Source organism: Megachile rotundata, chromosome 6, assembly GCF_050947335.1.
Source record: "Megachile rotundata isolate GNS110a chromosome 6, iyMegRotu1, whole genome shotgun sequence".
NCBI classification, from domain to species: domain Eukaryota; kingdom Metazoa; phylum Arthropoda; class Insecta; order Hymenoptera; family Megachilidae; genus Megachile; species Megachile rotundata.
The window spans coordinates 3,642,544-3,664,593 of record NC_134988.1 but is presented as its reverse complement, the minus strand read 5'-3'; the positions used below and the strand labels follow the sequence as shown (position 1 = coordinate 3,664,593).

Below are 22,050 nucleotides of genomic sequence, written 5' to 3'. Positions count from 1 at the left end.
CATTAACTTGTTTAAGTATGACTTGGGTATGACACCCATGCGAAAATAAATATAATTTTTTTTATTTTGTATTCAAAGAAATAACATTTTACTATAACATTTTGATATGTTGTAGCAATAGAATTATATGTAAGTGTATAATATTAGTATTATTAGAATTATTTATGTAAGAAAAAATAATTTTATAATTATTTTTTTTATCAAATGAAAAATTGATCATTGAAAATGATTATTGACTGAAATAGCGACCATAGCATAGACTATAACAGTTTAATTCAAATATACTAACTATAAAATAAAATGTATTGTTTCTTCTTGCAACAATTGTATGTAATATTGTAACATGTTGAGGATTTAAAGTAACGCAGAAACATATGGACTATCAATAAATAATTTAACGAATATTGACGAAATACAATTTTACGTGCTGAAATTTATTACGAAAAATCTTTGAGCCTGGTTTTCCGTTTGTTTAGATACATAATTTATTTGAGTAGAGAAAAATACGAGTAGCATTGGTTCGGTTATATACGCAGTCACATTGGGAATGATTCATAAATCAATTCATATTTGTACACAGTTTTAAAGATAAACTTGGTAAAATTAACTTGGTCAAAGGGAAAAAGTAATACACCCGTAGTAGAAAAGTAGACGGACATTAAGTGTTGGGGATGGTCAACACTCAAACACGCGATTATTGCATGCTTGTAATCGATAATAATCGTCATTGCTCACTATACTAGTTAAATAACACATCCGTATGGCTAGTGAATTGTAAACAACAAACAATTACAATTTTTAAGCAATGAATTTCAAACGATCGCTCTTTTTTGACCGTCGATAGGAAAAGCTCTCACTGCCGGTAGCCGATAACCTTATGATATCTGTTACATGTATCCCACATGTTTCAGCCATATTCACTTATATTAACGTTTTAAACGCACATTTTGTCGTTTCTTGCGTTTGCTATCTAATTATAGTATAATAAATATAAAAAAAGGAAACATTCCCGACATTTCATCTACACTGTAGTTAGGTTGACCAGGGGTCAGGAGATAACATATTTGCTGAAGATAACATAGAAATTACTGTTATCAAAGGTCAGTATGTTTAACCACTTGCGTTATATTGAATTATATACATATGTATATATTGGAGCATTTGTAACGTCCCCGGGAAGAATTTTTTTTGGTTCAACATCACGACAATCTTGGACCCACTGACTAGAATAATCAATTATCGACTGTAGTTGCCAATTACCGACAGTATGTCAGATATCGATTATCGATCTATCAAATTCGACAGTCGGTAATCATAATATATATATATTATCATTTACATTAATTATCTTATAATTTTGATTTGGAGTAGGTAATATTTTCCGCGAAAATAATTGAACATTAAGTTTGAATCATTAAAACAAAATTATGTATTATTTTATTTTATTTTCTAATAAATAGTTTGTACGAGAAAATTCCGTTACGCTATGATGTGCCTACGTGCCGCGATACTCGCCCGAAATCCTTGAGATCAGCGCTAATCCTAGAAAAGGATAGCGATACTATTTCTATTTTCGGCATTTTTGGACATTAAATTAATTAATTAATTAAATCAATCTATATACGTAAAATCAACCAGTGTTAAACTACTCATGGCCGGAACCAAAATTATTTCCTTGAACTAGAAAGCTGTAAATCGAAATAGACTCGCCTCTGATAGAGAAGAACAGAAAATGTATTTTTCGTTAAAACACCATTAGAGTACCATCTTAATATCAAATTGTTAGCCAGAAATTAAAGAGCGACATTTAAAATATAATTAAACCGTTCAATTTTATAATTAATGTATAATAACGAAATTATATGAAAATTTAGTTATTCTGACGTCACAGAAATTAGGGAAATTCGGCGAACTTGCGAGTATAAAAGGGCGAGCGAAACCCGTCTAAAATCAGAACAGTTTTCGAAATCGAGCTATTCACACGTCTCAGTAATAAGTATACTCGGAACAATTTTCGCTGTACGAACCAAATAGATTCTAAGTTCTCGATTGGCAAGCGGGCATATGCCATTTGGATACTTGATCGCTGGGTTGTTTTAGCAGCTAGCGAACAGCGGGCTCCCCGTTCAAGCGGTCTTGTATCCGAAACTCCGTTAGGAGAGTGCTATGCTTAGCCCCAAGAAAGGCTAAGACATCAAAACGAGTGTTCTCAGCTACTCATACTTAATTTTCTGTCGAGTCACTAACTTGCCTTCAGATTCTCGAAGCTCGCTCTGGGTAGTATCGTAGCTAGCTAACGCAGGCTCCCCATTTGAGCGGCTTGGTCTTTGAAGCCCGTGTTTTTTGGGTGGCAGTTAAGTAATCACGACTTACAAGTAGAGTCACTTTAATTTGCTACCCTGTTGGACGTATATTGCTCACCTGACTCTGGATCGTTGGGTTGTTTAGCAGCTAGTGAACAACGGGCTCCCCAATTAAGCGATCTGGTTTTAGGTGTCAGTATGCGCTCTGACAAAAAGGGTCATGAACAATTAGTTGTCGAGTCAAATCATAAGAGTAATTGTTCCGAATAAAATTCAATTAGATTCAGATAAATTTTGGTCATTTGAATTAATACAAGAATACTGTTCTCACTTAGCGTCATTTCCGTAATCGATTACACCGCGTTAGATAATAGATAAATCTGTCTAATTTTTGCGAAAGCGTATTTAGGTGCGTTTAGAGAATCTCACTTAGGTCGAATTCCTCGCAGCGGTAGATTATAAAGCGCTAATATTAATTAATTTCGTCAAAGAATATTTATACAAATTAATCGTACAAATTGAGATAAACTTTGTCACTGCGATACCTTCGAACACGAAAATCAGATATATATAAGGAATATCAAACCTAGTTAATATTACAAATACGAAGTTAAATTAGATACGGTCCAACATAAAGTACTGACCAGCGAGTCTCATATTACATACTGTTTAATTTATCAATTTCTATTATTTCTATCATTATTATTATTTCAAGATCTATTTAGTTCTTTATACTAATCAATCATTTATAATTTATATACTTTCTTTATTTTGTTGTTATTGTTGTTTGTTAGTTTCATTTCTTATCGTTTATTGAATAAATCTAATTGTTGAAAGATTTTGACCTGTGGATTTCAATCCTTAACCGCACACCACACGAATCCCACAATCTATATTCGCGAAATCGAGTCGTTTAGAGGTAAAACCGCTCTTTACCTTTTAGCGCTTGTAACTAACTAAACTTAGGTTCTAGGGACGTTACACATTTGCATCCAAGCGTGTCATCATTTTCTTACATGATGAAAAATAAATTTTGTCGTGAACCCGAAGGGTGGCAATTTTCCAAATTAAATAGAGTTTTCTTTAAAAAACATTCTCTTTATTGATTTTTGAAGCGAAGTCGACTGGTTGAAGTGCGAACTAATTCTGATCGTCGCTGAGGGTGAGAGCTCGAAGGAAAAATTTAAACAGGAAGAAAACTGTGTAGGGTGAGGGGGTGCTGGGATTTAGGTTGGTTACTGTGAGGGTGGTGGAAGTGTAAAACAAAAGGAGAAAGTTTGGGACTTAGGAAGGAGGTAATTTATGGTAGGGAGGACCCTGAGATCGAAAGGTTGCCTGGTTTATGTTACGATGAGGGAAAGTTTGGAAAAAGACTGGATCATATATATGTAGATGTTTTATTTTTAAGGACGAAGTGTGTTGGAATGTGTTAAAGTTTTGTAGAAATATCTGACAATTTAAAGAATGAAACTTGAAGTTTTAAGCTAAAGTCTAATTATAACTAGCATATTCATTATAATTGGCAAGATCGTTGAATACAAATATGCATGATATTTTATCTTTCTCCATTCATTTTAAGATCGTAGCAATAAATAGTTATGTCTGATGCATTTACCGAACAAATCGTAGTTCAAGGGCTTAATGTTCGGTACTGTTACTTTAATTTAATTGAACATAATGATTTTAAATTAATTTAAAATAATTAGAAATCTATTTAACGCAAATTTTTTTCGAAACAATTATTACAAATAACGTATAAAGAAATGATGAACTATTTATTACAAGAAAATAACGCAATGCAACGCTGGGGTCCCGATTTTGTTGCAGTTATCGAGTGGAGGTGTCGATTCTTTGTTTACATTTGGCTCGCGCCGAACGCTAAACGTAGGAGAGAACAGAGAGCGAACGAGAGAGGTTATTTAAAACTAAATTTTTAGTAAAGTCCGACGAGTAATGCTCTTTTGGTTCCATACAAAATCGCACCTCAATACACTCCGAAAAGCAAACAATATTACTACATAAACAAATGTTGTTCATATTATGCCGTGTTTGGTTTTATTTTGATCAGGAGAATCTCGCAATTACATTGGTAAAAGGAATATTTAGCAAAACCAAAAAATAAAAAAGTTTTACTGTTGCATTAGTGTTGTCACATCGATTCGTCGCGTCGCGTCGGTTCGGATTACATTGCATACGTTGCTCTCTCGTCAAGTGTCAAGATTCAAGGAAGAACCCCCTAAGTGGTGGGGATAGTAATGTTGCAGTTCTGCAGTCCATCGTTTGTCGTAGTTATCCAGTCTTTACTGTATAACGTATCGCTGAAATCATCCTCAGTTTCTCTTGGTATGAGTATTTAAATTAGCTGTATGTATAATACCATCTATTTCTACAAATAGTTTCTTTGTCAGTGCGTCACCCCTTGTTATATCCACTCTTTGACGAAGCGTTTTTCTGTTTAGTGGTTAGCCATCGTTGTGAAGAAGATACATAATACGCATTACAACGTATTTGAAAGAAAGCGGCAATAAGAAAGTAAGCCAAGTAGTCACTTATCTCTTTATTTATAACTATCATATCGTGAGGACGTAAATTTAAGTCCGATCTTTACGACATCTCAAATCGTCAGCTTGTCTCAGAAATAATTTAAGTGTGAATGAAAACAATAATGACGCGAAGAGGATACAGCACATGTTCGAAAGTGTTATATTTGTGATGGATAAATTTCTTTTGACTTTCATGCAGAACAATTTAATCGTGTTAAATTCATAAAAAAGAGTGAATGATTTATTACAAAAAATACAGGAATACTTGAGAAAAATTTATGATTACTCGATCAGTTATACGGAAAATAATATATTTGTTTCTAATTAATTTTGTATCGTTGTATTAGAAATTTTACTTAATTTTTTTTTTATTATTCATTTTTTATTAATATGAAGCGTTACGGCATATAATTACTAATGATTACTAATTTTATTAACGCTGCGTTATTTTGACGCATTTATACGTCCATTTTTTCTTGCGTTTTAAATACAGGTTTTGAGTTTCCATTGATTCATATAAGAAAAATACAAAAATAGCTGAATATGTAATAAGTGCTATCTTACAAAAATATTTAATAAATACGACTTCAGGTTAACGCATATATCATTAATATTTTTATCTTGATAAAGGTTATATTACTTTCTTAATATCATTTCCATCAGACTCAATCAAAGTTTTATTTCGAGATTGAACGATTAACTCCAACCACAGTGATAAATATATTCTTAAAAGTTTCTTGGAAATCAAAAGAGATCAGAATTATGATATTGGTAACACAGGTTAAGATTATTGAAATAGAATTTGGCTCACTTATTTTGTACAATTTGTATAATCACATAATTATCTTCATTATACTTTGCTTCGTCTTAAAGTCTGATAAAATTCGTCTTCCCTTTTAGGTGCAAAAAAAAACTATGATGGGGAATAAATATACCGTAATAACAATGCAGTAATTATAACCTAATAACGTAACATAAAATTACAATACCAGTATAATATTGCTTTCTGTTGGATGATATATGCCAATATAAAGCTTCATGGCACCATATTAATTACGTATACGGCTATCAACATTTATCTAGATTTGGTAATACTTTAATTCAATTATATAATAAACTGGTTAAAACGTTCAGTGACACGTGTACCATCGGTGGCACACTCAAACATATTTATTTAATGCACTGAAAATATATGTTTATAACAAATTTAATTCTGTAACAAAATATTATTACTAAAAGATTGAGGCATTGCACAAAATGCAGTATAGAACAAAGCACATAAGTTTGTTTAATTGTTATATTTGCAACAATTTATAACTACATGTGATGGTTGATTTTGATTTTTCATTCATTAGTCGAAATATGAAATAACCTGAACGATAAATCAGATATGAAGAGCTTGGCAGCGAACGTGTTAATGATGCGTTCAATGATAACGATAAGATTTCTTATGTCAAGTGAATAAAAGCCCATATGAATAACAAATATGTTCACGGTATTTGTTCAATTTCAGATTATCACGCAACTAATTATAAGTGAATATTTCGTTGACAGATACCGTTATCTCAGTTGTAATGCCTACTCATCACTCATTAAGCGATAAAACACTGTACATAGAAAATACAAACATAAAGTCATTCTTCGAGCAATCATAATTAGAATTCTATTTACAAACTTCATAAAAATGAAACTCATGAAGTAAAAAAGAAAACAAAAGAAAGTCTGTTACTTTCTGAATAAAATATGCGAAAGGTTAAGGGCATAATAAGCTCCTTTCTCTGCTATCATTGAACTTTGAACTCTCGCGAGTACGATAGATATGGATGAGTAATTACATGTAACTTTGTCAAGTACTTACTTAGAGATCTATTTTTAAAAATCAAATTTAAAAATCTTTAATTACGGTAAATGTCCCGAGTCCACACAAATATTTTGTTAATAACAAAGTCTTAATGCTTAAATTAAAAATGCATGACCTCTACACACACATAATTATAAGTTAGTACAACTCAATATTTCTGCTACGCAGAAAAATTATTACACAAAACTTGAAGATTCAACGCGAACTCGTTTCATTAATAATTAACCAAGCGAGAGAGAGCGTTTGTTACAGTTCCAATTGATTACTGTTACATGATTTTTCAAATAGTAGTGTTGTAGCAGACTTATTAAATAACAGTGAATCTAAATTATTCTTACTTCTTGTTAATTTTGTTCAAATATTGAAATTATGTACTGTATTCTACAAATATGTGATACATAACACTATTTACATAAGAATGGACATAAACGCGGTTTCGCGAAATTCAATTATTAAACGAATCAACCTTATTAAATTAATTGTATTATAAATATTTATTGAGTTGAAGTAGGTTCTATACTGTATGCATTTATGTTAATAATAACTATACAGAAATACAATTCTGTTTGTTCTTTAACTTGACATAATATCAACATAACCTTCAATTTTCTAGTATGCTTTTAATCACTTCCTTTGTATTATACCAGAATTTTTTAGAATATCGAAGAAAAAGAAAAAGCAAAAAGATTGCTTGCAAAAGGATAATTGTGGAAAAATAAGAAGATTTAAAACAGACTCGTGCAAGTTGTCAGTGAAAAATCACATGTGTCAAAATCAATTCAGCAGATGATATCCGTTGTAATTGGTCAAATGAATTCGTTAGAAATAAAATATTTCCATTACACAAAGTATTGCGATGTTAATTCTTTTATTAAATGGTAAAAATAAAAAAATCAACACATATTTAATATGTGAAACAATAATAAAAAACCACTACAACCACGAATATTACTTAATTACAGGGATACAAGATTTTAATTAGTATAATTAGTTTATTTGATTAATTCAGCTTTTTCACTTTTTCTTTCATACATGTAAATTCTTATTATTTTATCTGAAAAGTAGAAATTTTATCTTTTCCCATACATGTATTTAATTACAATTTTACGTTGTATAACGAAAAATACAAATACTTGCTTTTTAGTCGTTCGATTTCTGCGACATTTGCTTTAGCTTTGGAAAAATTTGCCAAATTTAAATAGACTAACTAGTATAAAATATATTAACACCTTTAAACAATATTGCATACTAAATTGAGAATCATATATGTAGGATCGGAAATAATCGAGGTTGACGGATTACTAGTTTTTTTCGGGACTAATAATAACAGAATAATAATTTTAATAATTTAACAAGAGTATAATAATCAACAAAATATAAGAATCAAATACGGACACTCATACAACTTTTCGGACGACTTCCTACTTTCAACGTTACAACGAGACTGACCCCGACGTTACGCGGTTTTCCGCGTTCTCCCTGGGTTCCCGCGTAAAAGAAAACAAATGCAGTCTAATTCTTCGTTCCCTCACTAATTTTCGCGCCAACATGCAATACCGCCGAATTATCTTGGCGCCAATCGTCCACGTTTCCCGCTCACCCGTTCGCGCCCGATCGTATTCGACGAACACCGAATAAACCAATCCCACATATATTTTTAAAGTCGATTAATGGTACTGAATATCTAAATTAATGATTGGTATATTGATACACAGTAAAACGAATTCAGTCAACATCGAAAAACTCATTTAAAGCAATAAAATAGAGATCCTATACTCTCCTTACTAAAAATATCAAAATTATGAGTAATTAGTTTACAAGCATGTTAGTGTCAATGCATTTTGGAGAATCGTTGGAGTCAATCAGCTGTCGCTATTTTGTCTTTGAACGATTTATAAATGGGTACGATGTTCATTATGAATCTGGCCACGTAGTGGGGAAGGCGATGATGCTGAAAGAGTGAATGAAGTTCGGTATAGTTGTTATGAATCGGGCCTATAAGAAAAGAATGATGCCAATGGTGTGATGTTGACGTTTACGTGCAGGAAGTCGTAAATGGTTCGATCATTGATAAAAATGAGACAGTTCCAGACATCCGACGCCTTCTTGTAAGAGAACCAAAACTAACCATTTGATGCTTACGTCAGAACCTCGTTATTATTTAGTAATAATAATTAACAAGCAAATCTTCACAGAAATTCCTACCCTTTCAGAAGGTAGATTTCTTAATCAGTAACTAAATGTATTTTCTTCTTTTGTAGCATTACAACCGCGAAGATGACACTCACGACAACAGTAATAATTCTTTCATCGCTAATCGCGTATGGTGCAGCATATATCGAGTATTCAGCAATCTGTAACAACGAGACCTTCACAATGAGGATTTCCGGTAACATACTGACACGAAAATTCATTACATCTGGCAGTATTAGATGCATAAACATTACATCTGGCAATATCAGATATATGGAAAACGGTGCATTTGACGGAGTGCCAAATTTGACTTATTTGAATCTTGAAGGGAATTACATTTCCCTTTCTAATTTATTCTCTTTCGGCAGCATTGCGAACCTCAAAGCATTGATTCTCAGTAATCAGAGAGAAAATTATTACGATTTAGTAGTGCCAATAAACTTGACATATCCAGAGCTTCGATACTTGAATTTAAGGAACAATGAGATCATCAGCATAACGAACTACGATGAGAATTCTTTTCCAAAGTTAAAACATCTGGATATTTCATACAACAGATTCTCATCGTTTACGTTCACAGGAACATGGGCGAACACACTTAAGTATTTACAACTTGATAATAATGAAATTTCCGACATCTCCCTCAGTACATTGAAGAATCTAGAGACGCTGGCAATGAATAATAACAACATTCGAAATATAGCATATGATTTTCATCGGGAAAATAATCTTGACCTTACGGGTCTGAACAATCTGAAACATCTTTCTGTAGCGAACAATAGTATTACCTGGATTGACAAACTAGTATTTAATGAGACGGTTAAACTTCGATATCTGGACCTCTCCTATAATCAGTTGTCATCAACTGTCTTGGACTCTGAAACATTTGCGCTCTTGACCTCTTTAAAAGTTCTTGTATTGAATGGCAATGAACTTGAAACGATTCCGTTCACGACACCGTTGAATATAACAGCTCTTTGGTTGAATTGCAACAATTTAGCGAATTTAACGGCAAGCTCATTCTCCAATGTGCCATATTTAAAAACGCTTTCATTAGCTAGAAATAAAATTTCGCGTATCGACACGGATGTATTTTACTCTCTACGAATGTTAGAAAAACTGTACCTGAACGATAATGATTTAAGTTATTTGCCCCATTTGGAGCGTGAACGCACGCGAGATCTTCGATACTTGGACTTATCCAGAAATAAGTTTACAACTTTGGATGACGTGTTCGATTCTAATTACGTTCGTTTACAAAAGCTTCATTTGGGTGGCAATCCTCTTGAAAACATTAAGAAGGACTCGTTGGCAATGTTACCAAAAGATCTGACGATTTATTTGAATTTTGGCGGGAATAATCCAGACAATGTCTGCATATATTCAAACCATAATCATTGGTTAATTGAATACGATTAAAAGACTAAACTTCGACGCTACTATTAGTTAGGGGAGATGTAGGATAGCTGATCGAAACGGATAAACTGTATTATTATTCAACATGTTAGCATATATCACAAAGGCATTACTATTAATATGTCGACTATAGTTCCCCATTTTCAGATTATTACAGCAATGTTTGGAATGTAGCGACGCAGTAACTATAATCACATATATTGTATAATCATTTATTAACAATAAATAAAAATGCAACAACTTCACATAAAAACCGCAGTGATACTCATTGCTGACTTTTTTCTGCAAATGTTTATCAGATTTGTGTATATTTTTTTATATATTGTATTATGTATATTTTTTTATTAATTAGCGTTATATTAAAGAATTTAAAACTTCCTATAATTCACGAATATTGAAATTATTAAATCTACGATTTGACGAATTAAATTATAAATGAATAATTAACAATAAATCAAAGTATATTTTCTGTCCTATTAAGTATGCTTTAATAATCTAAAATCGTATTAATTTTTGTTACAGCTTATTATTTCTCGAATATTGCATGTATACAAGTATTAAATACCAAATTATTCTCACTATTTTGCGGTATAGTAGCGAACCGTACTAAACCTAGCATTTTTCAACTCAGCGTTCTAATATAGCGAGAGACGTCTTAGTATAATATTATTTTCTTGCATACAGAAATTCTTTTATTACCCGGAGATTTAATTAAAGAATCGCGATTTGCATTTTAAACGAACAACTTGAATTCTCCTATCATACCTTAGTCCTTAGACGTTAGTCAACTATTATTCACAGTATTTGTAATGTCTAAATATATATTTTTAATTTTCTCGTTAATAATTATTAATTGTAATCTTAACCATACGTACATTTAATTCAATAAACGTACTTATTGCAAGCTATTATTAGGCAGATTTTACTTTTTAACCACACGTCACATGATCCCACATATCCCTTAAAATATGTATATGTAGGTAAATACGAGTCGTTTCAAGAGGTAAAAAGCACTCTTTTGTTTCACGAGCGATGCTAATGCCTGTGTTTAGATATAGAGGCATTACATAAGGGTCAACAGTTATAGCTTACGTGATTTCTTTTTAAATTGTAGCGATAGCGATCATAACGACCATGAGTGCAGAAACTTATTCTTTGATCCGATATTAATCTATTCTTGTGGGTTGAAGTAAGTTGATGATGAAAAGAGAATTATACAATAGCAAGCTTGGGCGTATAATGAAACATTTTTATATCATATTTTTTATTATATTTTATGCTATAATTAATATTTTAATTATATTAAAAGTAAAAGTGTACGTAGTTAATTACAGCCCTGTTATTATCAACGAAACTTGAAAAATCGCGTTTGGATTTGTTAATCTGAATATTTGAGATGGAAAAACTTTTGTATTTTTGATTTTTCAGATGTCCAGATTTCATCACGAAATTCAGTCGTGGTAAAAATATGTCCCAGATTTGTCGCATTTCAACAGTTATTTGCGTTAGTTCTATCGATAATTTTACTTTTTTTTAACCGAAAGCCATTTTATTGTATTTGTGAGACTTTTCTGATTAACATGATATTAGACATGATATAAATCGGGTAATATTTACTTATTTAATATTTAGCGTATAATTTACTTACATAAATAGTAAAATGTAGACAGTTGGTTATATTGTCATACGTTTTTACTTTTATGACTTTCAGTTTAAAAGTCACATACTTATCTACTAATTAATTTAAAATGATTAGCGGTCTGACATGAGTTGTACGCTCATAAAGTATTAATAAGAACGAGTGGTCCAAATTTATGTTTGATATCATTTTCGTCATAATAACGTCACTATGTTAAAAACATTTTCAGTCAGAAATGTTAGGTACAAAAATGTTTAAATATTGTTTTTAGTATAACATCTGATACCCTGTGATTTTAATCTTTCGACTCCGTTTCCGCTTGCCTTCTTTACTCTCTGTCTTTTTCAGTAAACAATGAAAACAGCTGCGGGATTTGAATTACGATTCTGGTACTTCTGGTATTTTCCCAGACAATGGTATTGTCCCATTTCAATTCTAACCTAAAGGATTATATGAGCGATATTACTGTATAGTCCAAACTGTATAATGTTTGATCTCGTTTTAATGAGAAAAATGCGCAAAATCTATTGCTAAAATTAAAAAGAAAAAATCAAAACTAAAAGCGTTTTATACTTATGCATATAAGTATTGTTTCATGTATATATCCGAACTATGATTACGTTTCATTTCTCGGTGTGCGATGTACATGATATCTCGAGGCCCAGTTGTCCCCACTCATTAATATCTTAATAAATATTTTTCATGGCAACTTGCTAAAATATACGTTTACAATCATATCACCACGAAATCAGTATCTCGAATTTATTAGTATCTAGTTCTATTTATCGCTACTCGAGAGATATAAATTCGTATATAACCAGAAATACAAATAGCCCGTCGATAATTTTAATCAGCGTTCTAAGGAAAATTAGTCCATTAGTGTATCTGGACAGAATGAGATCGATGAGGTAAGCTAATAAAATGTAATAGTTTAATTTCGTTAATACTCTTATTATAATATAGTTTTAAACCCACATTTGTATTTGTAATATACCGAAGTAAATGTAACTGTATCTGTAACATCAAAATTCATATGCTACACATGAAGAATAACACATCCCAACAACTTCAAATAACTGATATACTTCAATCAAATATTACTTCACATGCAAAAAATTATAGAATATTATGTAGAAATTTTGAGGTAAGGGTCAGCAGCATTTTTCTTAAAATCATAATTTACACGTAATAAAACAAAACACAAGAAGGCTGATGTAAATATCTTACTGCTAAAATGAGTCTCAGTGATGATCGATTGAGTGGGAATTTCGTTAGTAACAACATTTATGCGTATTTTAAACGTTTAAATTAATTAAAATATAATAGTAAAATGTGTTACTTTTAGATAGATATAATTACACATTACCATAAAAGTACATCGCATCTTTAAACACGTTTCACAGTGACACAATCGAATGTGGAAATACATTTGTTAAAGTTCTAATTAATTAATGATACATAATTTTGTTATATAATTCTGTTCGTTCATAAGCTCGCCATACTATCAATATAATCAAAGATTTTATGATATATTTTTAATCATTTTTTTTGCATCATAAATTTGTGAAGTTTAAGGAAATTTTACAAATTCATAGCCATAGAAAGTGTAAAGTTTAAAGAAATTGTATAAATTTATCGATTTAAAGCTTTTAGTATTACATATATCTATAACTTCTACATGTATATAAAAGAAAGTTCTACAAATGTGGATTCTATCTGCAGTGTCGCGAAACCTGCCAAATTAATAGAATTATGTGAACCTAGACAGATTGGACTTGGAAGTATTTTCGCTACTATACACCGCTATCAACCGCATAGTATAGAAAAACGGGGTGTTTTGCATCCGTGGGTACCGAGTTTTACTGCACTCAATTTCTTAGTTTCCTATAAATTGTTATAATTCGTTCAAGAGCGTTAGAATGTCGATATGTCATGCGTGTCAGAAGTAAAACGATAATATAAGTACAGAGAAAGATTACGATTAAAAATAAGTGGTACATCATTCATAGTAGAAAATGTATTTAAGCAAAAGTTACATGACTATCAGAAGCTCATAGAGTGCTAACATTAGTTTGTTTCTTTATCGTTAGACCGTCACCTCCATTTCTTAAACAGTGTATCTAATATTACTTTTTTAATTTGGATAAAGCATAAAACTTTCGATAAAAAAGTGTGAATAGTGATAATAGTTAAAATTAATACCTATCGAAATGTTATCAAAATGAATGTCAAAAGACACTTTCTTAATCTGATTATGAGTAAAGGTCGAATTAGAAAAAAGTTAATTAAGTACGTAAGTAGTATATCTGGCATATCTTCAATTGCCGTCGATAATGTTCGATAAATTTCATTTTTTGATATACCTAGCAGGAATTCAACTACTGATACTTTGAAAAATTGCACTGCTATTTTTATACAGCTTTGGTATGAATTGATAAATATCAAATTCTTATTTGCATTTATTATTTAATATTTTTAATCGATGAACAATTTTTGTAACTTGTTACTTACACGTGTAGCAATTGTATTTAACGGTACTTAAAACGTTATATACTTATTTTAGCGTTTCTTCTTATTATTTCTCCTAATAAAAGTCTTACGCTGCATCAGAAAACGTATTTTTACTTCATTCTCTACGAAATTTTTAACGTTACTTTCGTGATGGGCGTGGACGAAAGTAAGAATGATAGTTGCTGAGGAAAAATGTGACTCTTTGACTTAATACTTATCACGGAGAAGCTCGATTTGAGTTAAATGATAGGCCCAATGATATAGATATGCTTTTATATTTAAGAACAAGTAAACAATTAATAGTGACGATGGCCAGAGTCGCTTTAGAGCCATCGTAAATGAGGGACTTTCGGTGATGATTGGGACCGAATGTGTGCAGGACTTGGTCACTTTCACCTCCTCGTCACATGATGTTTTTCAGGACGCGTTCCCAATAAATCCTTCGGGAAAACCTGAGGACGGGGCATTATGTTAGAGACTTTTTGAGAGAACGCGAAGAGAGAAATCGGACGATAATATTATTTGTTAAACCGTTTCATATGAACTATAGCCATCCCTACATTTATCACATAATTTTGGTTTTTATACCTTTAAAAGATGATTGACAAGTAGACCAAGTGTAAAACATGATATTCTTGTCTCGGTTATCTCTTACTCTTATTTATTTACAAATAAATAAGCTATATTGATTTCTTTTCACGGACTATGTATTATATTTTTATTATATTTTCATTATACTATAATATTATATCACATCTTTGTTATCGTACGTTTGTTTTATATTTTAGTTTTATCATTCTCAATTTGTAAATTAAATTTCCTATTTGAATCGAAAAATAAGAATTATATTCCAAACCGCAAGTCGCAGTTATCGAAAAAAAAATATAAGCCCAATCATAAACTTACAAAGTAGCTAAAATTTTTAAATATAGAATTCGACAATTTGTTTGAAATAGAATTAAAGCACCCCCTGCACGATTTATGTTAGATGATCAATCTTCATAAAAAGATTTTTCAAATTACTCCGAAAGTGAAAATATTGTCAAAACTTTGGACTTAATAAATAAACTGGACGTAATTAATGATGAAAAATATTGATGAAGGGTTCTAGGATACAGAAAAGGCTTTAACAAGAAACTAACATTTGTGGACAAACAAAAGCGAAAATAAAAAGTATACATAATAACCGATATGCTTCTCACTCGAACCTTTATTGTACGTAATATCTCTTTTTACGATAGCTTACAGAAATTTTTGGACTTTTCAAAAAGTCTTCGATTAATACTTTTAAAGTAATCGGTTCGTGAATATAAAGTATATATTTGATTAGTGAAAGCTTCGTCCACTATGAGAAAAAATAATAATCAAAGCAATCTTTAATTTTTAACCCTTTCGCGCCGAGCGCCGCATATATGCAGCATCCACTCGACGACATGTGGGTACGAGCGCCGCATATACGCGGCATCCGCGCCACGACTTTTGGGTATGAGTGTTCTATTCCATGACGGTACTTCGGCGGACGGGCCTGCCGTAGCGAAAGGGTTAAAGTATAGAAAAATTAACAAAAACACTACCTAGGTGATTTTGCATTTATCTTTTTTTTTCTTAATCGTTTGTCGTACAAAAAAAGAGTAGCAAAACACAAAGGATACATCGTACTCAAATCTGCGATTCTTGATAAAATCAATCGTTCAGAAATTAATCGAAGAACTGAATTTAAGAGTATTTATTTAATTATATTAATGTTTAAAGTTCCGTGGGCATATTTTCTCGTTATTCGATCGAATTCTTTGCACACATGATTTTTTGTATACTGCAACCTTTTTAGCCACAAAAATAATTTGAAAATCGAAAATAAGAATCACCCTGGGTACACGTATTTCGGTTTATACAATTTGACTGTGTCGTTTACGAAATCAAAGTCTCCAAACAGTATTTTCTGCGTCTAAAGCAGAGAAATGCTATTTTAATAGCTGATCGTGTCAACAAATAATTACAAATACTTTTTTCAGGAATACTGCAGTTTCAACGATGTTACTCGTCGCAACGATTCTTTCATCGCTATTGGTGCACGGAATTGCACAAGAAGACTTTCCGGACTTTTGCTTAAACCGGACATTAGTCATGAAATACGTACTTGCTAGCCAACTACAGCCAAATTTCATTTATTCCCCTGAACTGAGATGTCTAAGCATTCCATACAGTGACGTCGCTAATATGACGGTTGGTGCTTTCGATGGTGTACCAAATTTGGTATATCTGAATCTCGAAGGAAACAGGATTCCTCCAGAAGCTATGTTCTCTTTTGGTAACGTGTCGAACATCAGACAGCTAATTCTCCGCGATCAATATGCACGATTTAACTATAGTGAAATACACGTACATGAAGTGTACCCGACACTTGAATATTTGGATTTAAGCAATCGACACAAATCTGGTACCATTAAGCAAATATGGAGCGAAAAAAAATATCCGTTTCCAAACTTAAAGTATCTAGACATTTCCGGAAATAGATTTGATCGCTTTATCCCTTTCGAGAAATGGGACGATACATTGATACGTTTGAATGCTAACAACAATAGGCTCTCAAACGTTTATCTTAAGCAATCAAGCAATCTAGTAGAATTACTGTTGGATGGTAATGAGCTTTACAGTATTGGCAGTAATTATGATTTGGACTTATCGGGTTTAGACAGTTTGGAATACCTTTCTGTAATAGAAAATAAACTTAATTTTATTAGTAAGGAAGCATTCAACGGAACGCTTAATCTTCGATACTTGGACTTCTCCATGAATAATTTGTCAACCTTGCATCCTGAAACATTCACGAACTTGACCTCGCTGGACACTGTTATTTTGGATTATAATCATTTCGATATTGTCCCTATAAAGGAATCTCTAAACGTAACCATCTTGTCGATGATTTGCAACAACTTAACGTATTTATCAGTCAACTCGTTGCAAAATTTGACACAACTGAAAAGGTTATCTTTAGGTGGAAACAGGATCCAGCTGATCGACTCGGATACATTCAAGTCTCAAGAATGGTTGGAAGAATTACATTTGAACGATAATAAGTTGAAATACTTGCCGGAGTATTGGTTCCAATACCTAAAGAACCTTCGATACTTAGACCTATCGGGAAACGGTATTACTTCCATTGAATATATGTTCAATACAGATAATTTTCCTCTGGAACGGCTTTACCTTGAAGGTAATCCTCTATTGTCCATCGGGCCTAACGTGCTGACGGCGATACCGAAAAATGTAACCATTTATCTAGAGATCGGTGAAGCACGTAATAATGATATCTGTAGACGTTAACCTGAACATTACGATATACGCTTTCTAATCGTGAGTCGTTGTTCAAATTAGTTATAGTGCATATCGCGATAGTCAAGATAAAAAAATAAGACGTTAAAATTCGTCAAATGAGATAATCGTGGATAATTTTGAATATAGAATCTTTTACAACTTTGTAGTATTTTGCGAGAATTTAAAATAGTGTGCCGATGTCTTTTTCTATATCATACACGTGAAGTGCTGTAATTTTGACGAAAGGTTATCTTTGTTTTGGTTAGGTTAATCTTTTAGAAACATCAATAATGACGCAACCATTTTAGTTACTGAAGTGATCATATAAATTATAGATTATTATTATTAATTTTGTATTCTTCAACTATCGAACGCTCAAACATCCCTAAACGTTCCAAATCTTCAAATTTTCAAATTCTCAGATTTATACATTTTCAAACTTGTAACTTTCTCTTTCTTGAATTATTCAATCATAAAATTTTCGAATCTTCAAATTTTAATGTTTGTAAATTTTCATAAACTCAAATTCTTAAATTTAGATCTTAATAAATTTCTGAATTTTAAAATTCTTCCATTTGTGAAACTCCCAAACTACTAATTTCCCAAATTTCCAAAATTTGCAATTTCAGAACCTCTGCAACTTGAAACTCCTTTTTCAAATGCCCAAATTGTATAGTTAAAAGAGACTTGAGGCTTTCACGGCCCGGCGTCATACAGGTATTACGGTTGAGGCTTTCGAGTGTAAGCCGTGTCCTAAAGGAAGCGAGTTCCCAACGTTTCGCCAGCATTGCAGCTAGCTTCATCAGGGGATACACTGATACTGGTGCGACAGGAGTTTTGTCGCCCCTTATATTGTGGCGCGATGCTCACGTTCCGGATCGTTGACTGTTCCGGTTGATTGCGCCCAATCAGAAATTGTATAGTTTATTATTTCACGGATCCCTTAGTTTTTTTGTTTCCTACTTCTCTAATTTTCCAATTTCAGAACATCCAAATTTCTATATTTTCGATATCTTATCTTTTCTTATGCCCAAATTGCCAAAATTTTAAATAAAAAAATTTGAGATAGAAAATTTGTCTATTACCAAAAGCAACGATGAAGTTTATATTTTTATTTTCCTAGAAAACCACTATCGTTTTCTCCGGAACATATATGTAGCATTTATGCGATAGCTACTTATAATTAAAATGTGTAATTAAATATGTAAACATATGTAAATATTACACATGAATGATTTTATATGATGTAATTTAAATTGTCAAATTCTTTTCCAATAAAAATAATGTATGTGCGAAAAGTCGCAAGTTTGGACGATGATGCATAAGTCCCATTATGCGGACTAATTTGAAATATGAAATGATGTACTATCAATTACCTCTCACTCACCTATCATTGTTCCTTCTAACGCAAATTGAAAGCGAATGTGTAATAAAAATAGTTGTTTATTTCATTTCACCTTCCGATTTACAAACAATTAATTAACTTCATTTCACATAATAAACTGACCATAAACATATAAAATGATTCGTAGACATATATGACGATTTACGTAACATATGTGCTTACCTGATGGAATTTAATTTTTGCACATTTGATCTGGCAAGTCAAAATTTTCCAAAATTATTGTTTTTTTCCCTAGTTTTGAATAGACTTTAAAGTCAAAATAAGACGAACATCTTTAATTTTAAAATGCATTATTAAGAACTACACTGCATATCAAAAGTTTAGATGCGCCGTATTTTTTACAAAACACACCCTCTAATGAGTCTTCGGTTTATTTTTTTTATCGTACGTGTCGAAGACCTTGAAAAATTATGATTACCATAAAAAATATTCATATGCAGCAGTAGAGGGATATGTTTTATCCTAAATGCGAAAAACGGCCGTATCAAAAATTTAGACGCACTTAATAAAAATTTATTACTATAACAAAAAGGAAGCAAATATGCATAACTAATATTTTGTACATCCACCGGAACTCTATATAGTTGGCAAAATTCTATTTGGCATATTCGCAATTAAATTATGCATGGTTTCGAACTTTATTCTCGTCCATGCTGTCATAATGCCATTTTTTAGTATTGCAATCGTATTGTATCGACGATAATCACTGTAGATATCTCGAACAAGAATTCCCCATAAATTCTCTATTGAATTTAGATCTGGGAAACGAGATGACCAGATATGCAAGTACTCCTACTTGCATGTGCGGTAGCATTATCTTGTTAGAAGGTAAATTTAACGTTTGGAAAGCGGCGAATATACGACAGCATTTTTGGTGGAACGAATGCAAATTCTGTGGTGCCGAACGCACTAAACCTAGCCCATATCATACATGTATATGAACCGACCCCCAAATTTCGTTTGGAAAAATAGTATGGTTCCTTACTTAAATCCCACCAACATGAACTGAATCCATCTACGTAGTCCATCGAGATTAAATTTCTTTTCATCACTTCAAATTACAAAATATGCGCTGGCAAATACTGAAATCCGTTTTGTAGCCATCTTATACGCAGGATAGGATATTCGGACAGTAGGAAATCGTAAGGAAATCAGGAATTCTGGAAAATAGGAATATTTATTCGAGGATATTAGGAGAGGCATACAAGAATTAACGGAGTTACAAATTTTCTTTCGCAATTCACGTAAAGAACCTACGATTACATAACTCTCTCTCTCTCTCTCTCTCTCTCTCTCTTTCCTTCCCTATATTTTACTCTCTATCTAATCTTTTCCTTTCGTCAACCAGGCGTCCAGGAGTAACTCTGTTCTCTCCCGTTCGAATGGCGTCCAGGTATTCTCTCCGAACTCTCCATTCCGAACGGGCGACCAGTAGTTTTCTCCCGAACTCTCCTGTACTTTACCTGGGGCGTCCAGGAGATGCTCTGTCCTCTCTCAGTCGACAGGCGTCCAGGAATATTCGTCGAACTCTCCATGTCGACCGAGTGTCCAGGAACAAACTCCCGTACTCTCCCCCTATTCACCAGGCAGGCGTCCAGGAGGGTTTCGCCGTACTCTCCTGCCTGGGTATCAACAGTTATCTCCGGGTGGGCGTCCAGGAATTATCGCTGAACTCTCCCACCGGAGTCTCTTAAACTTTACTCCACGGCAGGCGTCCAGGAGGGGTTCGCCGTACTCTCCTGTCGGGGTCTTAAACCTTTACCTCCGGTCGGGCGTCCAGGTATTATCGCCGAACTCTCCCGCCGGAGTCTCTCTTTACTTTGCTCCAAGCAGGCGTCCAGGAGTGTTTCGCCGAACTCTCCTGCTGGAGCTTCCTCTACTTCTACTCTCCGGGCAGGCGTCCAGGTATTATCGCCGAACTCTCCTGCCGGAGTTTCCTACTAGCTACTCTCCGAGCAGGCGTCCAGGTATTGGTCGCCGAACTCTCCTGCCGGAGTCCCTAACAGCTATTCTCCGAGCAGGCGTCCAGGTATTGGTCGCCGAACTCTCCTGCCGGAGTTCCCTAACAGCTATTCTCCGAGCAGGCGTCCAGGTATTGGTCGCCGAACTCTCCTGCCGGAGTTCCCTACTAGCTATTCTCCGAGCAGGCGTCCAGGTATTGGTCGCCGAACTCTCCTGCCGGAGTTCCCTACTAGCTATTCTCCGAGCAGGCGTCCAGGTATTGGTCGCCGAACTCTCCTGCCGGAGCCCCTAACAGCTAAGTTCTTTCTCCAGCAGGCGACCAGGTATTTTCGCCGGTCTCTCCTGCCGGAGTCCCTAGGCTAGTCCGAGAGCGGCCGATGGTACTTACCTCGTCCTCTCTCCCGGACTGCCAAATAGGCCCGTTCCGGGCGCGCGACTCTATTTTATATAGGCCGGTTGCTATCCTGCGGCCGAGCTATCAACAACGCGTCGCCAAGTTCCGCGATCGCTGCTCGCGGCTCGCGGGTCGCGCCTTGCCTCTCGCTCCGCGCTGAGCGGCCGACGAACTCTCGCATCGCGACAGAATTTTCGATTAGTCTGAAGTATTCGCTTTTCTCGAATGTTCTCGACGCTAAATATTATTTCCATCTATTCTATTATATTTCGCAAGGGAATTCTAAGGATTTTCTTGTCTGATTTCTCTTTGAATACAATTAATTTATTTGTCGCACTTTACAATTATTCCTGTACGCTACAGTTTCAATTTTATTATACATAACCTCATTACATTTTTTACATTCACTACTATTTTTAATACACTGCTCAAAAGAAATATGGCATAGAAAAATTTTAGACAGAAATTAACGAAATTTGACTGACGATTACTCCGTGAAAAATCATCG

The 22,050-nt window shown here is 33.3% G+C and overlaps 1 protein-coding gene across 8 annotated transcripts; it reads left to right on the top strand.

The window, feature by feature from the left end:
- The first annotated feature begins 4,480 nt into the window (after window positions 1–4,480).
- LOC105663802 (lumican-like) lies at window positions 4,481–19,133 on the top strand. 8 transcript variants are annotated; one of them, XM_076532335.1, is made up of 4 exons: window positions 4,481–4,667; window positions 4,763–4,835; window positions 16,479–17,680; window positions 18,411–19,133. In XM_076532335.1, the coding sequence occupies exons 3-4, from the start codon at window positions 16,498–16,500 to the stop codon at window positions 18,455–18,457; spliced, it is 1,230 nt and encodes a 409-aa protein (XP_076388450.1). In that variant the 5' UTR covers window positions 4,481–4,667; window positions 4,763–4,835; window positions 16,479–16,497; the 3' UTR covers window positions 18,458–19,133. The 8 variants fall into 8 exon arrangements, 7 of the variants coding, with proteins under 7 accessions (XP_076388450.1, XP_076388449.1, XP_076388448.1 ...); XR_013038336.1 differs by lacking the exons at window positions 16,479–17,680; window positions 18,411–19,133 and adding exons at window positions 5,747–5,934; window positions 7,355–8,990 and having other exon boundaries at window positions 4,486–4,667; XM_076532332.1 differs by lacking the exons at window positions 16,479–17,680; window positions 18,411–19,133 and adding exons at window positions 5,747–5,934; window positions 8,969–11,224 and having other exon boundaries at window positions 4,522–4,646.
- The last annotated feature ends 2,917 nt before the right edge of the window (window positions 19,134–22,050 follow it).